The 19,524-nt window shown below is 37.0% G+C and overlaps 1 protein-coding gene across 3 annotated transcripts in view; it reads right to left on the bottom strand.

The window, feature by feature from the left end:
• Positions 1-897: 897 nt before the first annotated feature.
• Positions 898-19,524, bottom strand: part of CNST (consortin, connexin sorting protein) — an 84,266-nt gene continuing 65,639 nt past the window's right edge. For all 3 annotated transcript variants that reach the window (XM_063082769.1, XM_063082770.1, XM_063082771.1), the window contains 3 exons: positions 16,369-17,249; positions 6,318-6,453; positions 898-2,567 (listed from right to left, as the gene is read on the bottom strand). In XM_063082769.1, coding sequence (XP_062938839.1) covers positions 2,362-2,567; positions 6,318-6,453; positions 16,369-17,249 — 1,223 coding nt within the window. In that variant the 3' untranslated portion in view covers positions 898-2,361. The remainder of the gene's footprint in view (positions 2,568-6,317; positions 6,454-16,368; positions 17,250-19,524) is intronic.

Raw genomic sequence — 19,524 nt, 5'->3', positions numbered from 1 at the left:
ATTAGTTACAAATAGTTGTCAGTAGTTTCAAATGACAGAAGAAATTTCATTTTAGTAAAACGGGATGAATTTTTTATGTGAGATAACAATCCTTTCATCACCAGGTGGAATTACTCCAATTCATGCAATAAATGACTATTACATTTTTAAAAACTGACCTAATTTTTTCTAGTTGAGATTTCATGCCTATTTTAAGTCAAGCTATTAAATATGCTCCTGAGCTCCCCTCACCCTCCCTGGGAAGTGGGGAGGACGCTCATGGTTTCTCTGAGATACAACTGGGCCCTGGACTAGTAAAATATTCTCTAAATTTTTTCATCTCAGTGTGAAGGTCCCAGGAAATCTTAGGTTTCAGAAGTGGCCCAGGTGGGCTATAGGTAAATATAACACCAGAGATTATACAGGACTCCAATAGTGACCTAAAAGAGGTGAACAGGGGGGAAATTTTAACTTATCTTGACATAAAATTGGCAGAAATAAGCATCATCAAATTCCTGTAACTAGAAATGAGGAGGGTAAAGCACAGAAGAGGTTTGTCTACGACAAGGGGGCCCCCTCACAGCAGACCTCGTGAACGGCTTTTATAGAACCACCTAAGATAGTACCGTCAATATTTTACATACTTTACATACAATTCGAATATAAATTCTTAAAATTTATAATAGAACATTAAAATAATCTTCTAATAAATCAGCCTTAAGTATAACGAATCTAAATTTCAGTATTTTGTATACTTCTAAATAAATATCTTTGATCTATAACCCTTGAAAATATTACAGTTTACGGTGACATATAGAGACAAATCAAATAGTATTATAAGTGAAAAAGAAATATCAATTTAAAAATAAACAAGCCTAAACTGAAATTATAGAAAATCAAAACACAAAGTACATCATAATTAAATATCTAGCATTGGAATAACCGAATGCATGCTCGGAGACACACTCTCAACTTATATAAAAAGCCCTTTAAAATTCACATAATCTAAATAAATAAGCAAAAACACAAAGGGAGATACTGTACCAGCCAGTAATAACTAGAAAGTAATTTCTCCTTTTTTCTTTCAAATGATCCTAACAGAAAAACAGGAAATAATGATCACTTAAACTGTAATTCATGTTTGTTTTTTAAAAATGCTACTTAGGGTATAAAAAGTCAAAGCAGGGCTTCCTAAATGTTAGACCATTGTACCTTAGATACAGAAAGGCCACCTAGCTGACAGATTTAAACAAAAATTAGACATTTGCTTATTTAAGGTATGATTGTACTTTTGTTTAATGACCCCACGATAGGGTCTAAATCAAGCCCATGATAAGAATGCACAGTCAAACATCTGAATGCATGATCTGTTAATACTGAATTGCATTTCACTTGCCAAAGTATTGGTTTATTTTACATAAGACCAGAATTAAAACATCTATTGCAGGGATTCTATCTTATTTATGTTTGCATTCTGGTTCTTAGATTCTCAGACCATAATAGGTGCTTAAAAAGTGTTTGCTGAATTGTGTAGTGACCAGCCTTAATCATTTCAGGAAGCACTGAATTCATGATGAAACTGTTGCCTGTGACTTGGGGGAGTGCCTTAATGTTGCCTCCAGGACGTGATTGATTTCTGGCTAGTTAATCAAGTTAATTGCCACAGATCTGTCACAGTTTCTCATTTCAGGGCCAAATTTCTATAATTCATCTATTCCATAGTTAAACCTTCAAAGATTTGTGCCTGCACATGATAGTCAAGTTAAAAGAATAAAGATAATCTTTGTTATTCTAAGTTGTGTATTTGCTTATGATAACTGCCTGAAACACCCGCACACACACGCACACACCCATTTCACAAATGGAGAACAGAATCCGGGAATAATGCACAAAGCCTAAGTTACATATAAGTTACATAGCTCCCAAGGTTAACTAAAAAATGACATTGAAACCGTAAGGTAACTCTTTTTGATTGCATACAAACTTATTGCGTGATGGCTGGAAGCAATGTTTATGGACCAACAAATACATACCAAAAGTGTCCTTTAACCATTAGCTTGACAAGGTAGCTAAAAACAGCGTGGTTCCAAGACTGCCCTGTTTAATTTGCTCTGTGTACCTCAGTACAGTAGGAAGCAGAGAAGAGGAGATGGCCATGCTCTCCAAAGATCATTCCTTCCATCCATTATGCTTCTATCAATATTTGCCTCATTATTCTAACAGAGCTCCTCTGGACTGCCATATAAAGTTGCTGCTTCTGATGTCCTTGGTTTCTCATTGGGGAGAGGGGGGAATGTTACAGAACTCCTGGAATAAAAGCTGTTTAGAAAGTTTCACATCTTTCATTCATACTGCCAGCATGCCTGTCCCTCCTGAACGCTGCTAGGAGAGGTAGATCCAGTGTTTAAGTTCTGTCATTCCCTGCAGTAACTTAGTGTAATAGAAGTCCATGTTGTCTGCAAAGTCTGTACAAACAGGTGACTCCATGTCACCAAAAGTGCAGTATAATGCGGTTCCTCCAACACTAAGGAAAACCGTGGCTATGCACAGCAAGAGCAGTAAAATACAGGAGCCACCTCCAACTTCATCTGTAAACATGAGAACAGAGTGAGATTAAATTGTCGTCAAATGGAAATCTTAGCATCTGCTGTCTTCTCACTCACTGATCTAAATAACTAGACATTTCTCTTTTTTATCTAATCAATATTTAAAATTTTTATTTTAATTAAAATTAAATAATATATTTCATTTTTTTCTTTCTTTTTAAAAAAAATTTTATTTTATTTTGTCAATATACAATGTGGTTGATTATTGTGGCCCATTACCGAAACCTCCCTCCCTCCTCCCTAATAACTAGACATTTCTAATGCTAGTCTTCTAGCTACAGGACTTATTGACAGAAAACACACACCTTTAGTGACTCTACAAAGACCTACCTATTAGTTATCACAAAGATTTATAGGTGTGGAGCTCGTGAATGCTAAAATTGAAACTAGCTCGTTTATACAATGACTATAATCACTTCCATGAAAAAGAAGAAAAACAGGGCAGTGTCCCTCTGATGTGCTCACAGTGTATATTAAATGAGTGTACATTACAACCTCAGTATTACACTACCTTCCGAGTTCATATCATGGGACCACCTTAAAGCAAAGTCAATTCAATATTAAACAAAAATATCTTTGGGTGGGATGTCCTCTGCATCTACAGCTCCTCACTTTCATTCTTACCATTTAGTGGAAAAGTGAGGTTCTAGCCGGTGCAGCGATTTCTTTTTATTTTGCTTAACAACTCTGGCAGGTTTGTTTTTAATGAAAATGTCCACATCAGTCTTTCTATATTGAAGAAAACTATTCTTTGGTTGAAAAACTTAATGATCATTCATAATTAAAGAAAAAAAATATATATATATTTTTAAAAGATGACTGGTAAGGGGATCTTAACCCTTGACTTGGTGTTGTCAGCACCACGCTCACCCAGTGAGCTAACGGCCATCCCTATATGGGATCCGAACCCGGGGCCTTGGTGTTATCAGCACTGCACTCTCCCGAGTGAGCCAGGGGCCGGCCCAAAAAATATTTCAAAAAGACTAAAAAGCTTTATGATTATAATGAAGGTGTATGGAAACCTTTTTGGTAGGTAATTCAGCAGTACCTACTAAAATTTAGACTTAATTTATCCTCCATACTGAATATTTTTGAGAGTGAAAGCGTGTTAACTGAATGCAATGCTGATACAACACGTGTAAACTACGACTGCCTCAGGCCAACCGGGACAGATGGTCTCGACATTCAGCCCAGCAAATCCACTTTCAGGAATTAGCCTACAGATCTGCCCAACACACAATATCATATACACAAGCTTGCTCACTGCAGCAGAGTTTGTTATAACAAAGTTGGAAATAACCTCGTTATTCCAGGTACAATGGAATAGTTAAGTAATTATGGGACATTTATATAATGGAATACCATGCAATCAATTGTTTAACAGAAAGAAGTAAATTTAATATTTCTTTCATAGAAAGATGGCCAAGATTCATGATTAAAAAAGAAGTTACATAACAGTATATAAAGAACCCATTTGTGCTTAAAAAAAAGACACATGGATATGTGTTAGTGTGCACACACACATATGCACACGTGCTCATATACACAGAATGCATCTTGAAAGAATGATAAAAAACTTCAATCAATACTTAGAATTAAGGGATTGGGAGGGCTGAGGGACTTATACATTTTACTTCATTACTGTTTGAATTTTTTCATGAGCAGCATATATTACTTCTATGATAAGAAACAAATTTTGTAAAACCTAATATATACCAAGTGAACTTTATCTGCAAGATTTTACATTCATGCATAAATATATTCTCCCTGAAAAAATTCAAACACAAAAATATCTAAGAATTTAAGGGACTGTTCTTTTTCTCCTTCCCAATCATATTCCCCTCCCAACCCAGAGGTAAACACTATTCAATTTGGTTTGTATCCTTCCAGATCAAACATATATGATTTTAGGACTTTTATACAAATAGGATTATATAATTGTATTGTTCTGTGATTGATGTTTTGAAATAGTCTGTACCTATGTGTGAAAATATATTTTTTATACAGATGAAGAAATAAGATCAAATCATTCATTCTGTTTTCTGGTTTTGATCAGTTCAATCTTTTTACCTTCTTTTTAACATGATTCCCTCCCACCTCCTTGTCTATGTTAACAACCTACTTTATGTATCTTTCCATCTTGTTCTTCGTTATCACGTATTCATATACAAACACTTAAATATAGTTTAAAGATTTGAAAACACACATTTTGTTTTGTTTTATCTACATGTGTTGATAAAACATCTACATCTGTTTAGAGCTGCGCTGGCCAACGTGGAAGCCACGAGCCACATGTGGCTGCTGAGCACTTGGCATGCAGCTGTTCCAAATTCAGAGCTGACACGAGGGTAAAATACACGCCAGACGTGTGTAGAAAAAAGGATGTAAAAATATTAGCAATTTTTTCATACTGATCACATGCTGAAATAGTATTTTTGGTATACTAGGTTAAATAAAATATATTATTAAAATTCATTTCACCCGTTTCTTTTACTTTTTTTTTTTTTAACATAGCTACTACACAATTTAAAATTATATATATGTTTCATATTTCTAGTGGATAGCATTAATTTAGAGGAATTAGAACTGGCCCTTTTAGGATGGTTTTGGCAGAAAGCGAGGTTTATGAAAACACTGTGTAAGTAAGCTATAGAGATCAGGAATAAGCCATCACCATCACTGACCATTTACATGAAGTTTTATGATTCTGAAAATGAATTCACACATATTATTTGACACGTTTTTCAGCGCCCACAGGGTCAGACAGGCAGATGTTATTCTCCTTATTTTAAAGATGATGAAACAGTTTCCCATAAGCTAAGTGACTTGGTCTAAGATGAGGTGGCTACTAAGTGAAATAGGAACTGTGAGTTCCAAATCCAGAGTTCCTCCTAGTAAGCAATGATTCAGTGCAAATTAATGCAAACAGAATTGAGCACTTGATCTGCAGAAGATTGTGATAGTTACAAGCAAGGAGTAGAGGTAAAATGAGTTCCAGCAGATTATTTCCAAGGTCCCTACCAGCTTTACAACTCTAAAAATTTAGAAACCGCTACTGCTATCACTTATGTCAGACTTAGAAAGCACACCTAAATGTTTGCACTGTTATGTTAACAATGTAGTTGTTTTATAAACAGGAGAGGCATACTGACAGGTTCTTGGCTATATTTCCTCTTACCCATATTTACCTACATCTTAGATAAACTTATTTGCAGCCACAAAAGGCAGCACTGTTTGCTACAGCAACTACTGAAGTACTGACCCAGGAAGAAGTCAAACAATAGCAACAGTGTTAAATTGCTGCTCTCGAGAGACTCTCTTTTCTATAGAGTGAAGAAATCACTGAAGAGAATATACTTGCAATTCATAAATATTTTCCGCTATAAAGGAGGAGTATTAATTGGCCACTGAAGAGAAGACAAAAATAGCAGGCTCACTAAAAAAAACAAACAAAAAAAAGAAGGACTCTGAAATGGGCTCTTGACATTGAGGACTGTCTATGGGATAAGGAGGAAAGGAGTTACATTTTTCAACTTATTTGAGCAAACAAAATGCTTAGAAATAATTTCAGATGACTGTTTGATTTTGCAGGTTTCTTTTTTTAGAAAATAAAGCAACTTGGTTCCTATATTCCTTTACAGATCCTGTTAGCAAACATCATATCACACATTAATTCATAATTTCAGCAGATACTGACGTCAACCCTGCTAGACACAGTGCTGAACGGTTTACCTTGATCCAAGGTATCGTCTATTTCTTGGAATCTCACTCTTCGCTTAGCTGGTTTCTGTTGCATTTGGGCAGGATGATCTCCTACAGCATCAGTCCTCTTCTTTAATATAGAGACCAATCCTTCGGCAGGAACAACCTATCAGAGATCATAAGAACCATCTGTTATATTAAGGTAACAATATAACAATATTTTACATGTAACTGTAAAAAGGCTAATTCAACTCAATAATTTGAATTTGTATTATAGTTGTATCCAATTCCTACAGAAAGAAAATCACAATTAATCATCAAAATCTAACAAAATAAAACTTTCACTTCTATGCATTAACTAACAAATACACATGTCTAAAACTAAGACTTCTTTTCGTAGCCCGTAAAGAGACTCCAGGGACAGGCAGTGTGAACTGGAAATCAGGAGACCTCCTTAACTACTTACCTTTTAGCTTCACTTCTCTGTTATCTGTAAAATGATCACTTACAGCCCCTCTCTGCTTAGTCATTAGCGCTGGGTTTTGCTTTATAATAAAGGCTTATAATCCACCGATGCTTTTTTCATTCATCAGCAATTTTTAGGAAATGAACATGTGAGACGAAATATATTGGAAACCACACTGTTAACTCAAAATGAGCGTTGTCCTTAGTTCCTCTGAAAATCTGTATGTTTAGTAAATAATGCTCTATTTCTCAAAATATTTCAGGAACATCTCTTTCAGAATCTCTCTCAGAGCCAGTTTACTAGGGTCATATTACTTCATAGTATGCAGAGGTTGGCAAACTATGGTTGGTAGGCCAAAGGTCTGCTGCCTATTTTTGTAAATAAAATTTAATCCAAACATAGCCAAGCCTGTTCATCTACATATTGGGCATGGCTGCTTTTGGGATATAGTGGCGGAACTGAGTAGTCGCAACAGACCATAAAGTCTAAAATATTTACAATTTGGCCCTTCCTAGAAAAAATTTGCTAACGCCTCTTCAGACCCCCACCCCTACTTCTTTCTTTGTTTCCTTTTAGGTTTCAGTTGGACCACCTCTCTACTGCCTACAACCCACCCCTTATTGAAAAACAAAAACTCTTGCCATTTAGGAGCTAAAAGACTCCAAGGTGCAGGGAGAAAGAGAAGTGAGTTGGAAGAGCCAAGCCGGGAAGCAGGAGGCCTCACCAAGGCCCTCTAGACAGGAGGTTAAGTCACAGAAGTTAACTTGTGAGCTGGCTGCTTGTTACAAGCTGTAGGTGATGACATAGGTGGGTACTGTGGGCCTCATATGGTGACTGTCAGCAACATGTTGGTATCAGATCACCGTAAGCTGAGGACTGACTGCCTGTAAGTCACTTATCTGATAAATGTCATAAAATACTTAATATGATTTCCAGGTCCAGCCAGCAATCTCTGACAATGTGCCATCCATAAATATTATAGAGTCTATTAGTTCTTTTTATAACTCTGGGCTTTTAGGGCCAAATAACTCAAGGTAGTCTTCTACTGGGCTTCCCTGCACATGGGTCTATAGAAAACCATTATCTCAAAAAAAAAAAAAAGAAAAAAGAAAAAAAAAAAAATCAATAAGCCAGCAATTTGTCCTTTTTATAGGAAATACATATTTCAAATGTCCTTGTTCTGAGAAAACTAAAGTACTTTAGTGACATTAAAATGGTAAGTACAAATATGTAAAGGAAGAGTCTTTCAAATCTTTCTTTAGAAAGCAACAGAAACATTAAAGAGCTCCTTCATACAAGAAAGAAAATGATTTTACAAGCACCTTGCTGAAACTGAGAGGGAAAAAATCCTAATAAGTTTCTAAAGAGCAAGAGATAGAAAATGGAAATTAATTTTAACAAATACTACTAAAGATGTATCACTGATATTCTTGTTATTTTTAGTAACTGTAAAAACATGGAGAGGGAGTTTATAGATTCATTCACTATTTTCTCCACGAAGTCAAGTTGTACATTTACCAACGGTGAATTCACCTAGTATGGGAGTTTTCAAGGAGCTGTTTTAATTACTTAGAAAAAACAATCCTAGTAAGACCAGTTCTAGAGATGAGCACTCCCAGGGAGAGTAGCATTACTGTTAAACACATATCTTTGTGATATGAATTTTGAATCTGTAAATTCAAGAAACAGACACAAACCAGAAGTCAAAAGACACTGCAAATATGAAAAAATGGGTGTTGACAGTCTGAGAGTAGCTCCTGAAGTCACCTGGAAAGGCAAAGAGTATGCCGCTCGGGCCTAGAGCTGGTCCTTAGTGCAGCAGCTGTTAGGTCCCTGTAATAGCTGCTGCTCAGCCTAATCTGGAGTGTTTGGCTCTGGAAGTCAGGCTGCTAAGAGACACAAACCTGACTGGGCAGCCCCACTTCATTCACTATGGGTGGCAATGAACTTTGGCAGCTTTTTGAAAGAGGGAACAAGAAATCATACTTGTGTGGATTGGGTCAAGAGTTTGTCCTGACACCCCTCTCCCCCAATTCCTTAATTCTTGCTAAAAAGCTAACATGTTCTTTTTCCCTCTCTCTCAAAACCTTTTGTTTCAGCAGGGCCTGCCCTCTGTCTGAAGTGAAGCAGTGTGCTCTTTCCCATTATTTCCTTCCAGTTTTTCTCAGGGATCTTCTTTACATTTTTCTTTCCTTTGTAAGTGCCTTCTGGTCCTATACCCTACAGATGGAGAACAAGGGATGGTGGGACCAAGCTTAGGCACGGGAGATGCAGACCCAGGGTGAGGCTCTTAGAAGACAGGTGGATGCAGCAGATAGAATTTATCCTTTCTGTTTTTGTAAGAATTCTGAGCAGGGGCCTTAGACCTACCACTAACAAAGAAGTCCTACTTACCACATCAAGGCAGTCAAACATAAAGAGCTCAACAAATGACTTTGGTGGAGTTTGCATTAATCCCATGGTTGAAGGGCAATTAAGCCAAAATCTAGGTCATGATCTTGGTTTGGGGTGTCACTCAAAAGACTGCCAAGTGTTTCTAAATAGATTGGACAGTTGATTTAGAGCACACAGCAACGTGTCTCTTCCAAACTACTCTTAAAAAAACCATTTCTATGCCTTTTTTTAAAAAACCATAATGTTAGTTAAAAGGTTAAGAATTTTTAAATCCCCCAAAATAAAGCTTTCAAACTAAATTATATTTCCCACTTTAATTACTAAATTCCTTTCCTACCCAAACAAAATATACCCAGTCCTTCCACTGAGAACAAAAAGAATGTCTGAGCTATAATTAATCTAATTGTTACTGTTGGTACTCTATGAATAAGAATTAAAAAACAACAACCCCATCTGGCCTAGTCCTCCATATTTGCAAATAGTTCTTCCCGCACATTCTCTCAAACATCAATGACCATCTTAAATAGCATTTTCAGAATGAACTGGTTGTAAAAACAAAATCATTTTGCAACTCTACTGGAACAGTAAATCCTAAGGAAAGGAAAGGAAAGGAAAGCATTCAGAGACACTGCTGTGAGAAGCGCCTCCTCAGAAATTAAAGGAGAAAACAGATACCAAATAATATTCTTTTAATAATTTAATAACACAGGTTTTCCTCAATCTAGAATCTCGAGGCTGGCAAATTTTGAACAAGAACACATGCTTGGTTTCCAACTAACTTGAGAATTAACATTCATAAACTGTATTAGTATATTATAAATACCTGAAATGCCAGCGATTTCCCTGTGGAAGCACCTGCAAATTTAGCACTACCACTCCTCACCGAAGAAACAAGTGATGTTGTCTGCCTGCTTGTTTAGATTTGGATTCCATAATAAGAATTATAATTTAGTGTATGTCTATACTTTATGTAAAGACATTTACATATTATGTTGTATTTAATCTCTAGAACTGTCTTATAGGCATTATCAGACCCGTTTTACAGATGAAGAAGCCAAGCTTAGAGAACTTGAGTAACTTGCTTAAACACGCAGTTTCAGTAAATGGCAGAGTTTTGAGTGCAAACTCAAGATTAAACCTCTTGCCATTTCCCTAATATGAAAAGATTTTATTTTCTATGACTATTGAAATTTTGCTTCATGGCACATATTATAATATGTATTACAATTAAAGTGAGAGGAATATAACTTTTTCTTTCTTTCTTTTTTTTTTTAAAAGATGACCTGTGAGGGGATCTTACCCCTTGACTTGGTGTTGTCAGCACCATGCTCTCCCAGGGAGCTAACCGGCCATCTCTATATAGGATCCGAACCCATCGCCTTGGTGTTATCAGCACCACACTCTCCCAAGTGAGCCACTGGCCGCCCCTATAACTTTCAAATAAGTTAATTTGTTTCTTTTGTCTTTCCAATGTAGTTTATACCTCTAGCAAAAATTCTTCTCATATCATCCTAATTAAGAGCCATCCTAACTAATGGCTAAATTTGTCAATTTAGAGACATGGGGGAAGGGCTGGTTAGATCAAAAATCTTTTATGGAAGTAGATTAATATCATGGCTATTACTATAGCAGTTGATAGAACAAGTCACAGCTGGACCAAGAGGTGCCAGCTATAAGAAAGACAGCCATCTTCCAGAAAGCACATGGTGCTCATGTCAGACCCCACAACACCGCATCTTGGAACACTGCAATATGGAGACAGCACAAACTAGGAAAAAAGTTAACGATCCTGGAGTACACCAATGCTGAGTGCTGATATGAGGCGGGCCTTGCACTTGGCACTCTACATGCTAACACGGCATGACTTAGATGTCGAGGGCTGGGAAGAAACAGGCATGTGGAAAGGACGCTCACCGGTCCAGAACAGAGCTGGACACAAAAGGTAAAGAGCAGAGGTGACAATGGGCAAGGTGAATCTGAGAGCCAGTGAGGGGGCCAGTGTGACTACCGTAAAGACTGAGAACAAAGGGTAGTAGGAGATGACGCTGAAAAGGTAGGGTGGGCCAGATTACCAAGAGTCTTAAGTACCAAGTAGTACAGACTTTACCTGGAGCTAACGGGAGCCATGGAAAGGAATTGACAATGTATTAAAAAAAAAAAAAGTTTGATAGCAGGAGCTTGAACTAATAGTTTGTGGGTTAGATTGAGACCCTCAGGTATGTTTGGTTTAATCTATAGAGTGTGTTAAAAAGTTGAATACTTCTAGACAAGGATGGAAACCTTCTCCCTATCACTCTGCACCTAAGACATTTCATTTACTTCTATTAACTGATTGGCTCCTTTGGGTATCAGGTTTGCACAGTGCTAACTAATTTGGTGGGGGAGAAGATGAAATGAGGGACAGGGAAACTTATTAATTAGCCATTGCAAAAGTCTGGGAGGTAGCAGTAAAGATGTATATTAAAAGAGTGATTAAAATGGGAAAAAAAAAAAAGAAAGGAGCTGGGTGCAAGAGACATGACAATTAACAGAGGCATTAATTAGAAAATTTAGGGGGCAGGATAAAAACAAAAGGCAAAGATGATACCATCTGGCACAAATTAAAAACATGTAATCCCTGGGTTTTCCTTTGGGGGCTCTTAAAATGCCTACATAAATCCTGGTTCAACCATTTTCCATAAACCCTCTTATGTGATTTAGAAGACTGCATTTCTTCTATTGCAAGAAAACTGAACTTCCTCCACTGTTCACCTCAAAAGAGCCATTCTGGGCAGAACCACCATGACTGCTGTTTGTAAGACCCTCCTTTGTCTGAGATCCACAGAACAGCTCACTACATGATTTCATAAAATACTAGTGCTTAATGCTCGCCTCCCATCTCAACTTGGTAAGGGAATCCCACAGCAGCTAGCTGTAAAGTGATCTAGCCAAGAAATAACGACCTCAAGTAATAGGCAGTAGAGATGAAAACTGCACGAGCCACTTCGATAAGATAGCTTCTCAGAAGACAAACACAACAGCAATTTTCAGTTGTCATTTTTCTCCCCATTAGACAGTGTAAGGTTACGTCCTCTGCTAATTTTGTTCTATGTGAGACAGGTAGACATAAGACATCTAAGTAAACGTTACTAATCTAGACAGAAGGCAGGAAACATGAGTTGCCCTCTCTTAGACGAAAAGCAAAGTGGCTTCTTCCTCAGCTTTTAGAAATAATGCAATTATTCCTAAAAACAAAACCACTTGAATCTGAAGCACTTAATAGTTTTTTAAACATATGATATTTCTACAAGTAGATTGTATATGTATATGTTAAAAGAAAAATGGTTTCTCTCCATACAGCACATCATGTTGCTAAAATCTCAAATAGGTTTCTCTGAGTAATATAGTATGATTATTTTCAATGTTTAAAGATAGACTAATCTTTGTAAAATTTACCAATATTCAATTTGTGTCACTTATTTGGAAAACAAAACAACTCCCTCACCCCCACACATGTAACAGTCTACTACGAGCTGAGTGGGCTTTTATTAACAGCATGGGGTGGTCATCACGCCACTTTGAATTTGTATAGCACATTTCTTTTCTTGAGTTTTGATGCTAGGAGCTCCCTTTGAGTCTTAGGCTACAGGATGGAACAGCTGAAGAGTTGAAAGAGAAGATAATGCAACTCTTCCAGGTTCCAGAACCAAGTAAATCAGTGATTTATTTTCCTTAACAGGTTCTTGGGCAAAGGAGGTTTGGGTTCTGACATTAAAATAATTATGTGAGTATATTATGGGCATTGCAATAAAATTTCATCTTTTGTCCAAAACTGGGATACTCAAATCTGGCAAAAGGAGAACATACTTGGAGTCAGACAACTGCTAGATGGCAGGCTTTATCTGTGCAGTGTCCTTATCTGTATTTTTAATCACAGCATCTGTAAGGTCGTGGCACTCACACAGAAGTCACTCACATAAAATTACTGAATAAGGGAATAAACGAATCTTTCTAACTTGCTGACACTGCACAAGTGATTTTTTTTCCTTAAAAATCTATGAAATGAGAATAAATGTTTTGGATAACTTTTCAAAATGATGGAGACTACTTTTGACGATAATGTGCCATGCTGTTTTTCTTACAGAAGAAAGAAGAGCAATGCTTCAGATATTATCACTCTACTTAGCAAAATGATTCCTGGGTTTGAAAAAGCTTCCTAAACCAAGAAAAGTTTTATTTATACATGTCTTTACATTAATGAACTAAAATAGTATAGAGATTTTTAGTTCTCTATGAGATTTCATGTAAATTATTTCATTTCATGTGATGAATCTATTTGTTTTAAACAACACAACAAAACAAGTGCTTCTGACTGGGCTGGCAGCGTATCAAAACCAAGTTCCATTAGAGCCAGCGCTGAGCAATGCAGAAGTGGCAAGGAAAAGCAGAGAGACAAGAAAAAAGGGGAAAGCTGCCAAAGAGAGAACATACCAGTACGTTCTACCACAGACACAAGTGGTAGAAAGAGTTACGAGCAGTAAGGGAACCTGTGAGGGGCATCACTGATGATAAGGGGATTAGGGAAAGAGGATGGAGAACGACTAACAGGGACAGCCCAGCGATGGGGAGGTGAGCAGGCTTACATGCCTCGGTGGTTCCTGAGGACGTGAAAAATACTATTCATAAGTATGACTTAGCTATTAAGAAATTATGTTCTGCATCTGCTGTTCACAAAAGGAGGGAAGCATAAAAAATACTACAAAAACAATGCCAGTAAAATTAGCCAAGTGTGACAGCAGAGATCCCCCCAAAAACCAAGAATTTCACCTGATTCCTCATTGCATTGTCAGCACCTGACACAGGAAAGACTCTTAGTAAACTTTTACTGAAAGCATGAAACAAAAAGTGACTGGATTAGAAAGTTATATGTTTGCACTTACATTAAAAAAAATTTTTTTAGAACCCAATTTTAAAAAATTAGAAGTTTGCACTTACACGCAAACCCATTATTACCTGGATATTTTACTTAGCCTCATTCTTAAGGTATTAAGAAAATACTAAGCATTAGTGATTTTTAGTTCTAAAACTATAAAAACTCTTTTCCTGACAGTTGCTAAAACTTTATTAGTTAAAGTATACGAGGGGTCTTCAAAAAGTTCATGAAAGGATTCAGATTATCTTTTAATTCAATTTTCTACGAACTTTTTGAAGTACCCTTGTACTTCTCAGATGAGAGAAGAAAATAAGTATTCAGAAAGTAAATGTTTAACAGTCTGCTTAGCACTACCATAGAAAGATAAATTAATTTTGTTAATCATATATATGTAGCTTTTGGGGTTCTTAAAACAGCTTAACTTAATAGACCAATAGAATTTTAGGAAGGAGATTATCAAAGAAAAGACAAATTTAAACTTCAAATACATATAAATCCACTGCTAGCTGATATCTAGTAGGAAAATTGACACTGTGCTATGAGTTTGAGGAGGTATATTGCATTTAGTTGTAATACATCACACTAATTCAACAGTTAATGCCCCAGTTTAAAATGTTCCATAAGGTAGTGAGACCCAATAGGAGCACTCTGATCTTCCTTTACAATTTATACCTAAAAAGGTAAAATTAGACCATATGGCTTTTCCTCATAAGGTCAACTTGATTACTGGCATGGAAAGAAGCAGCCAGATAATGGTAGCCTTTTGATATTACAGCTGAATTTGAATATGGGTGTGACCTCTGTTTTGATAACTCCCTATAACAGAGATCTGGTTAAAACACATAAGAGAATGAAAATGGGTCAAATGCATTACTATTAGCTCTATTTAGTTACTTTTTTATTCTTTTTCTTAATTGTTGCAAAATATATGTAACGCAAAACTGCCATTATAACCATTTTTAAGTGTACGTTTAGTGGCATTAATTACATTGAAAGTGTGGTGCAATCATCATCGCTATCTATTTCCAAAAATATTTCATCACCCCAAGCAGAAACTCTGTACCCATTAAGCAATGTTAAATACTTCTGTGAAGAAAAAATTAAGAGGAGAAATCACAGTTTGTGGAGAATTAACTGTAAAGAGCAATCAGTGGTCTGGTTAAAATAAACAACAGCATGAATGCTGGGCCAAGTGCTTTACTATTCTATCTAATTTTGTGCAGAAAAATTTAAGAAGAAAAATCATAGTTTATGGAGAATTGTCTATAAATGGCAACAGAGGAAGCTAGCAATAATACATCAGTTATAAAAGCCTCAGAAAGCTTCTCCCAGGGTTCTGTTTTCACATATATTTTGTTGTCTACTTTAGCTCTGTTACTTTCCTATTTTGCCACGAAGTGTCTTTTTTTTTTTTTTCAATAATAATGCTGAGTTAGAATAGAGTATCATAAATGGGACTTAAAAGCTAAGTTGGAAAAAAAAAGTGAAGAAAAAGAAAAGCAGCTAGTACCCCAATTTTCAGAGAAGGAAACAGGCATAGAGAGGTAAAAAGTAATTCCGCGAGGCTGATAACTAACTGGGGGATCAGCACTGGCACTAAGGTGACCTGCTTCAGCTCTCTACCACGTCAGGCTGCCCTGGGGACTGTAGTTTTGGGGTGATTTTTATCTTTTCTTTTTAAGAACTTTAAAAAAAAATATTATCAAACAAATGAGAATAGTCATCTTTCCTTGACTTTTTTTTTAAAAAAGAAAAACAACTTAATATTTTAAAAATTCATCCACTACCTCCTAGCTTTATCATATTTTAAAATGTTTCCTCCATTCTGTTAGGTCTGTTTTCAAGATATATATTATGTATTAACTTCATAGAAAAGACAAATTTCTTTTAAAAATATATTAACAAGAGAAAGAAACATTGAGTATATATTATATCTTCTAGATATATGAGAAGGAAAATGAGACTTCCTTATTAGAATGTGACTAATCTTGTCTTGATCATAATTCCTGGGACTGCCAAATAAAAAGCTTATGGACTATTAAAAAATGGTGTCCACATTAATGATTATAATATCTGGAGGCATGCACTATAATTTCTTGAAGTGTAAACATTACAATGCTTAAAGGTCATTTTATCCAACACATATAAACAAATGAACCTACTAATGATTAAAAGTTGATGTTAACTAAAATTTTCCCTCATGTTTGAAACGAGGAAAAACTTACAAAAACAAGGCTCTATTTTGTATATAATATATATGAGTTTAAGATTTTCATTTTACTTTTAATTGTACCTTATCTTTAATTTACCTCTGCAATCTCTATCCTTTTGGCAAGATCATCAAGAGAAAGACAGCTGTCCTCAGACGGGAGATTCTCCTGTAGACTGTAGGACGCTTCTTCAGGAGAAAGGTCTTGCAGGAGCTCAGAGTCGTCTTCCTGGTTATCTTCATATGAAAGGGAATCTTCAGTATCTTTTAAGCATCCTTCTAAAAGGCTGTTCAAATAGTCTTCTGTTTCTTTATTAATTTGGTCGTCCTTATCTCCTTTTTCCTCTGGGGCCATATACACCTCTGGAAACGGTGTTCTTAAGTCAGACACATTCTTCTTCTCACAAAGTACATCGTCAGAGCCCTGTGAGTCAGTCTGACCCTGTGGTGATTTTCCGTCACAGTGTGGGAGCTCAGGTTGCTGCAGCTCATTTAATTCATTCTTCTCAAGTAGGTCTGTGGGCAACACCTCAGGAGCACCCTGAAGCGGCAGCTGGAGTTCTTTTCTTTGAGTCTGTGAATATTTACCCTCAGAAATCAACACAGGTGTACAGTCACAGCCTGGTAAAATCAGTGGGCCTTCCGTGGACTTGCTGGAAGGTAACACCCTAGGGTCTTCAGCAACGCCCTCTACCTTGGCCACATCTTGGCCAGCCTCTCGAGCCAGCTGCAGCTCACAAGCATTCTCGGAAGAGTCTGGCCCAGACCTGCTCCCTGCCGTCTCTGAGGACTGGGCGTGGAGCTCCAGTGCGGCTTCAGGACTGCAGAGCGGCTCCTCCGTGTGGTCTTGCCCTGCAGTTGCCGGAAGGCTCGGGGAATCTGCCTGCTCGTCTGTCTGATGACAGCAGCGACCGCTCTCCCAAGGAGCTTCTTTAAGTTGGCTTTCTTTACTTGGTTCCATGCCAAGACAAGTTTCACTCTCTAAAGATGAAGAAAAATAAGTTGTTTAAAATTCAAAACAACACTGTGCGTAGGAAGGAAGAGAAGGGACATATGAATGATGTGATAATATGAACAATATTCCAACCCTTGCAAATGGAAATTCTATCTGTTGGATAACAGTGTCTTTAGGCACAGGAAATACCAAAAATATTTAGTAAATAATCCCTTACATATAAAAACTAATAGAGATTACTTAAAAAACATGTTAATATGAATAAATAATTTAGTCTTCATTATAATTGAAAAAGCCCTTTTCGAAGCTTTTTCAAAGCTTTTTCTAAACTTTATTGGCCTTTTACTTTTAAATAAATACATCTATTGGCCTTTTACATTTAAATGAATTTACAAAAATTATTTTCAGTACACTTAAGACATGGCATATTAAGTAAATATTTTTACATGATAAACTTTAGTGATACATTTACAATTTAAAAGGTCAGAAAAGTAATATTGATCTGCCTGTGCTGCTCAAATTCATCATTCGGACATCATAACCCTAACAAATGTGTTTGCAAATTACTTGTAACTTCTTAAAGAGAGGCAGCAAAGGGTAGTAATAAAAAGAATCAGCTTTGGCAACAGGGATAAACGGGTTTGAATTTTGACATCTCTTTCCATTTCTGCTGAAGTAAAATCAACTTGAGTATTTTCTTTTCACTTTAAAACTAGACAGTTAAAAACCTTCATGTAAATAAGGAATGTGAATCGCATAAATTGGTAAAACACAGAGAAACCTGCTCACCCTCAAGTTTATTGGTTTATCTAGCATTCCTAACTGTCTTAGAAGATTTTATTTTTTAAAGTCATATATTGTTTAAATTATACAAATAATGGGCCAAGAGTGAAAATAAAAGATAAAAATCTGATCGTTTTTATTCCACTTGGATTTCATTTATTGGTACTTTAACAACTACCATCTGACAATGGAGGCCCTTGTCATACCAACGAAAAGGCAATCCTTACACGCCTTCATCAGATCTCAGAGAATGAGAGGCCGCGGCTGGCTGTCTCAGTTCTGGACTGCTGAGAGGGGGCCGCTCAGGAGAGTCTGCAGTGCCTCCCCTGACATCCTGACTTAAATATCAGATGGGGATCAGGAAAAGGAAGAGGTCACCTTTTGGGAGAGTACAGCATTCCTTCTACGCACCCCAAAGTACCACTCAAACTTTGGGAGACTCTAAGAACACATGGACATTTCACTCTCCATGACATTTCACTTCTCATAGGCTACGTGCTCTGCCACTGAGCTTGCGGGCCTGGCCCTCTGTTAAGGTGGGGAAGGTTACGGCAAGGATGGCCACAGCCAGGTAGCAAGGGGACCAAGCTACTCCTCCACAGCTGCCCATACCTAAAGGTTCAGAAGATGGCTCCCAACAGGATTCAGAGATTGAGATTGGGAGCCACAGTCCCACAGGTACTGTTAAAGCATGGGGCAGAGAGACCCCCACACCAGAAGAATGGGGTGTGTGGCCCCCAGCTGAGGACTGCAGATATCTACCTCAGCTGGTCCTGCTGCAGCCACCCCACATTTCCCACAGAACACCTGGCTTCAGTTGTCAGCACTAATCCAGCCAGCTCCAACTGCCTGCTTCAGTGTTAAAATGAAGTTTGGAATAGAATAGGACTAAGTCTTGAAGAATCAAAACAAGACTGTTTAATAGCTATAAATGACTGAAAAGTTATAGAATCAGGTTGACAGGCCATTATATGAGGGGAAAGTGAGGAGGTTGACTGTAGTTACTAGACAAAATACAACCATTTAGAGTACTAAATCAAATGAACTGAGATACCACTTACACGGTGAATAATGAAGACTACCCATAGGTACAATGTATTGCTTACAAACTAGCCTGAAAATGGTTTCTTCATCTCGTTATGTAGAAACATAAAAATTATTTTTAAAAAAGGAACATAATTTAAGATGCAAAGGGCAAGAGTTCCAAATTACATTTGGAGAGTCACTCATGTTATTGACATTTCTCCCATACTGTTTTATCAGACTTGGACAAGATTTCTTTCCCTGGAATTTAGTCCAGCCTCTGTCATAAGATGGTTTATCAGTAGGATATCTGGATTGTCGAAGCCTTTGATAATCTACACAACTTACTTAGCAGAAGCATACTACATTCAATGAGAAACGAGAAGACCCAGGTTCTAGTTATGAATCAAAGCACCAAGCAAGTGACTTAAACTTGGTGCCTTAGTTTCCCCATCTGTGCCACATGTATCACAGCAGAGGCCAAACTAGAGGAAG

The sequence above is a fragment of the Cynocephalus volans genome, chromosome 18, assembly GCF_027409185.1.
Source record: "Cynocephalus volans isolate mCynVol1 chromosome 18, mCynVol1.pri, whole genome shotgun sequence".
Classification (NCBI taxonomy): Eukaryota; Metazoa; Chordata; class Mammalia; order Dermoptera; family Cynocephalidae; genus Cynocephalus; species Cynocephalus volans.
This window is presented reverse-complemented; position numbering and strand designations above follow the sequence as displayed.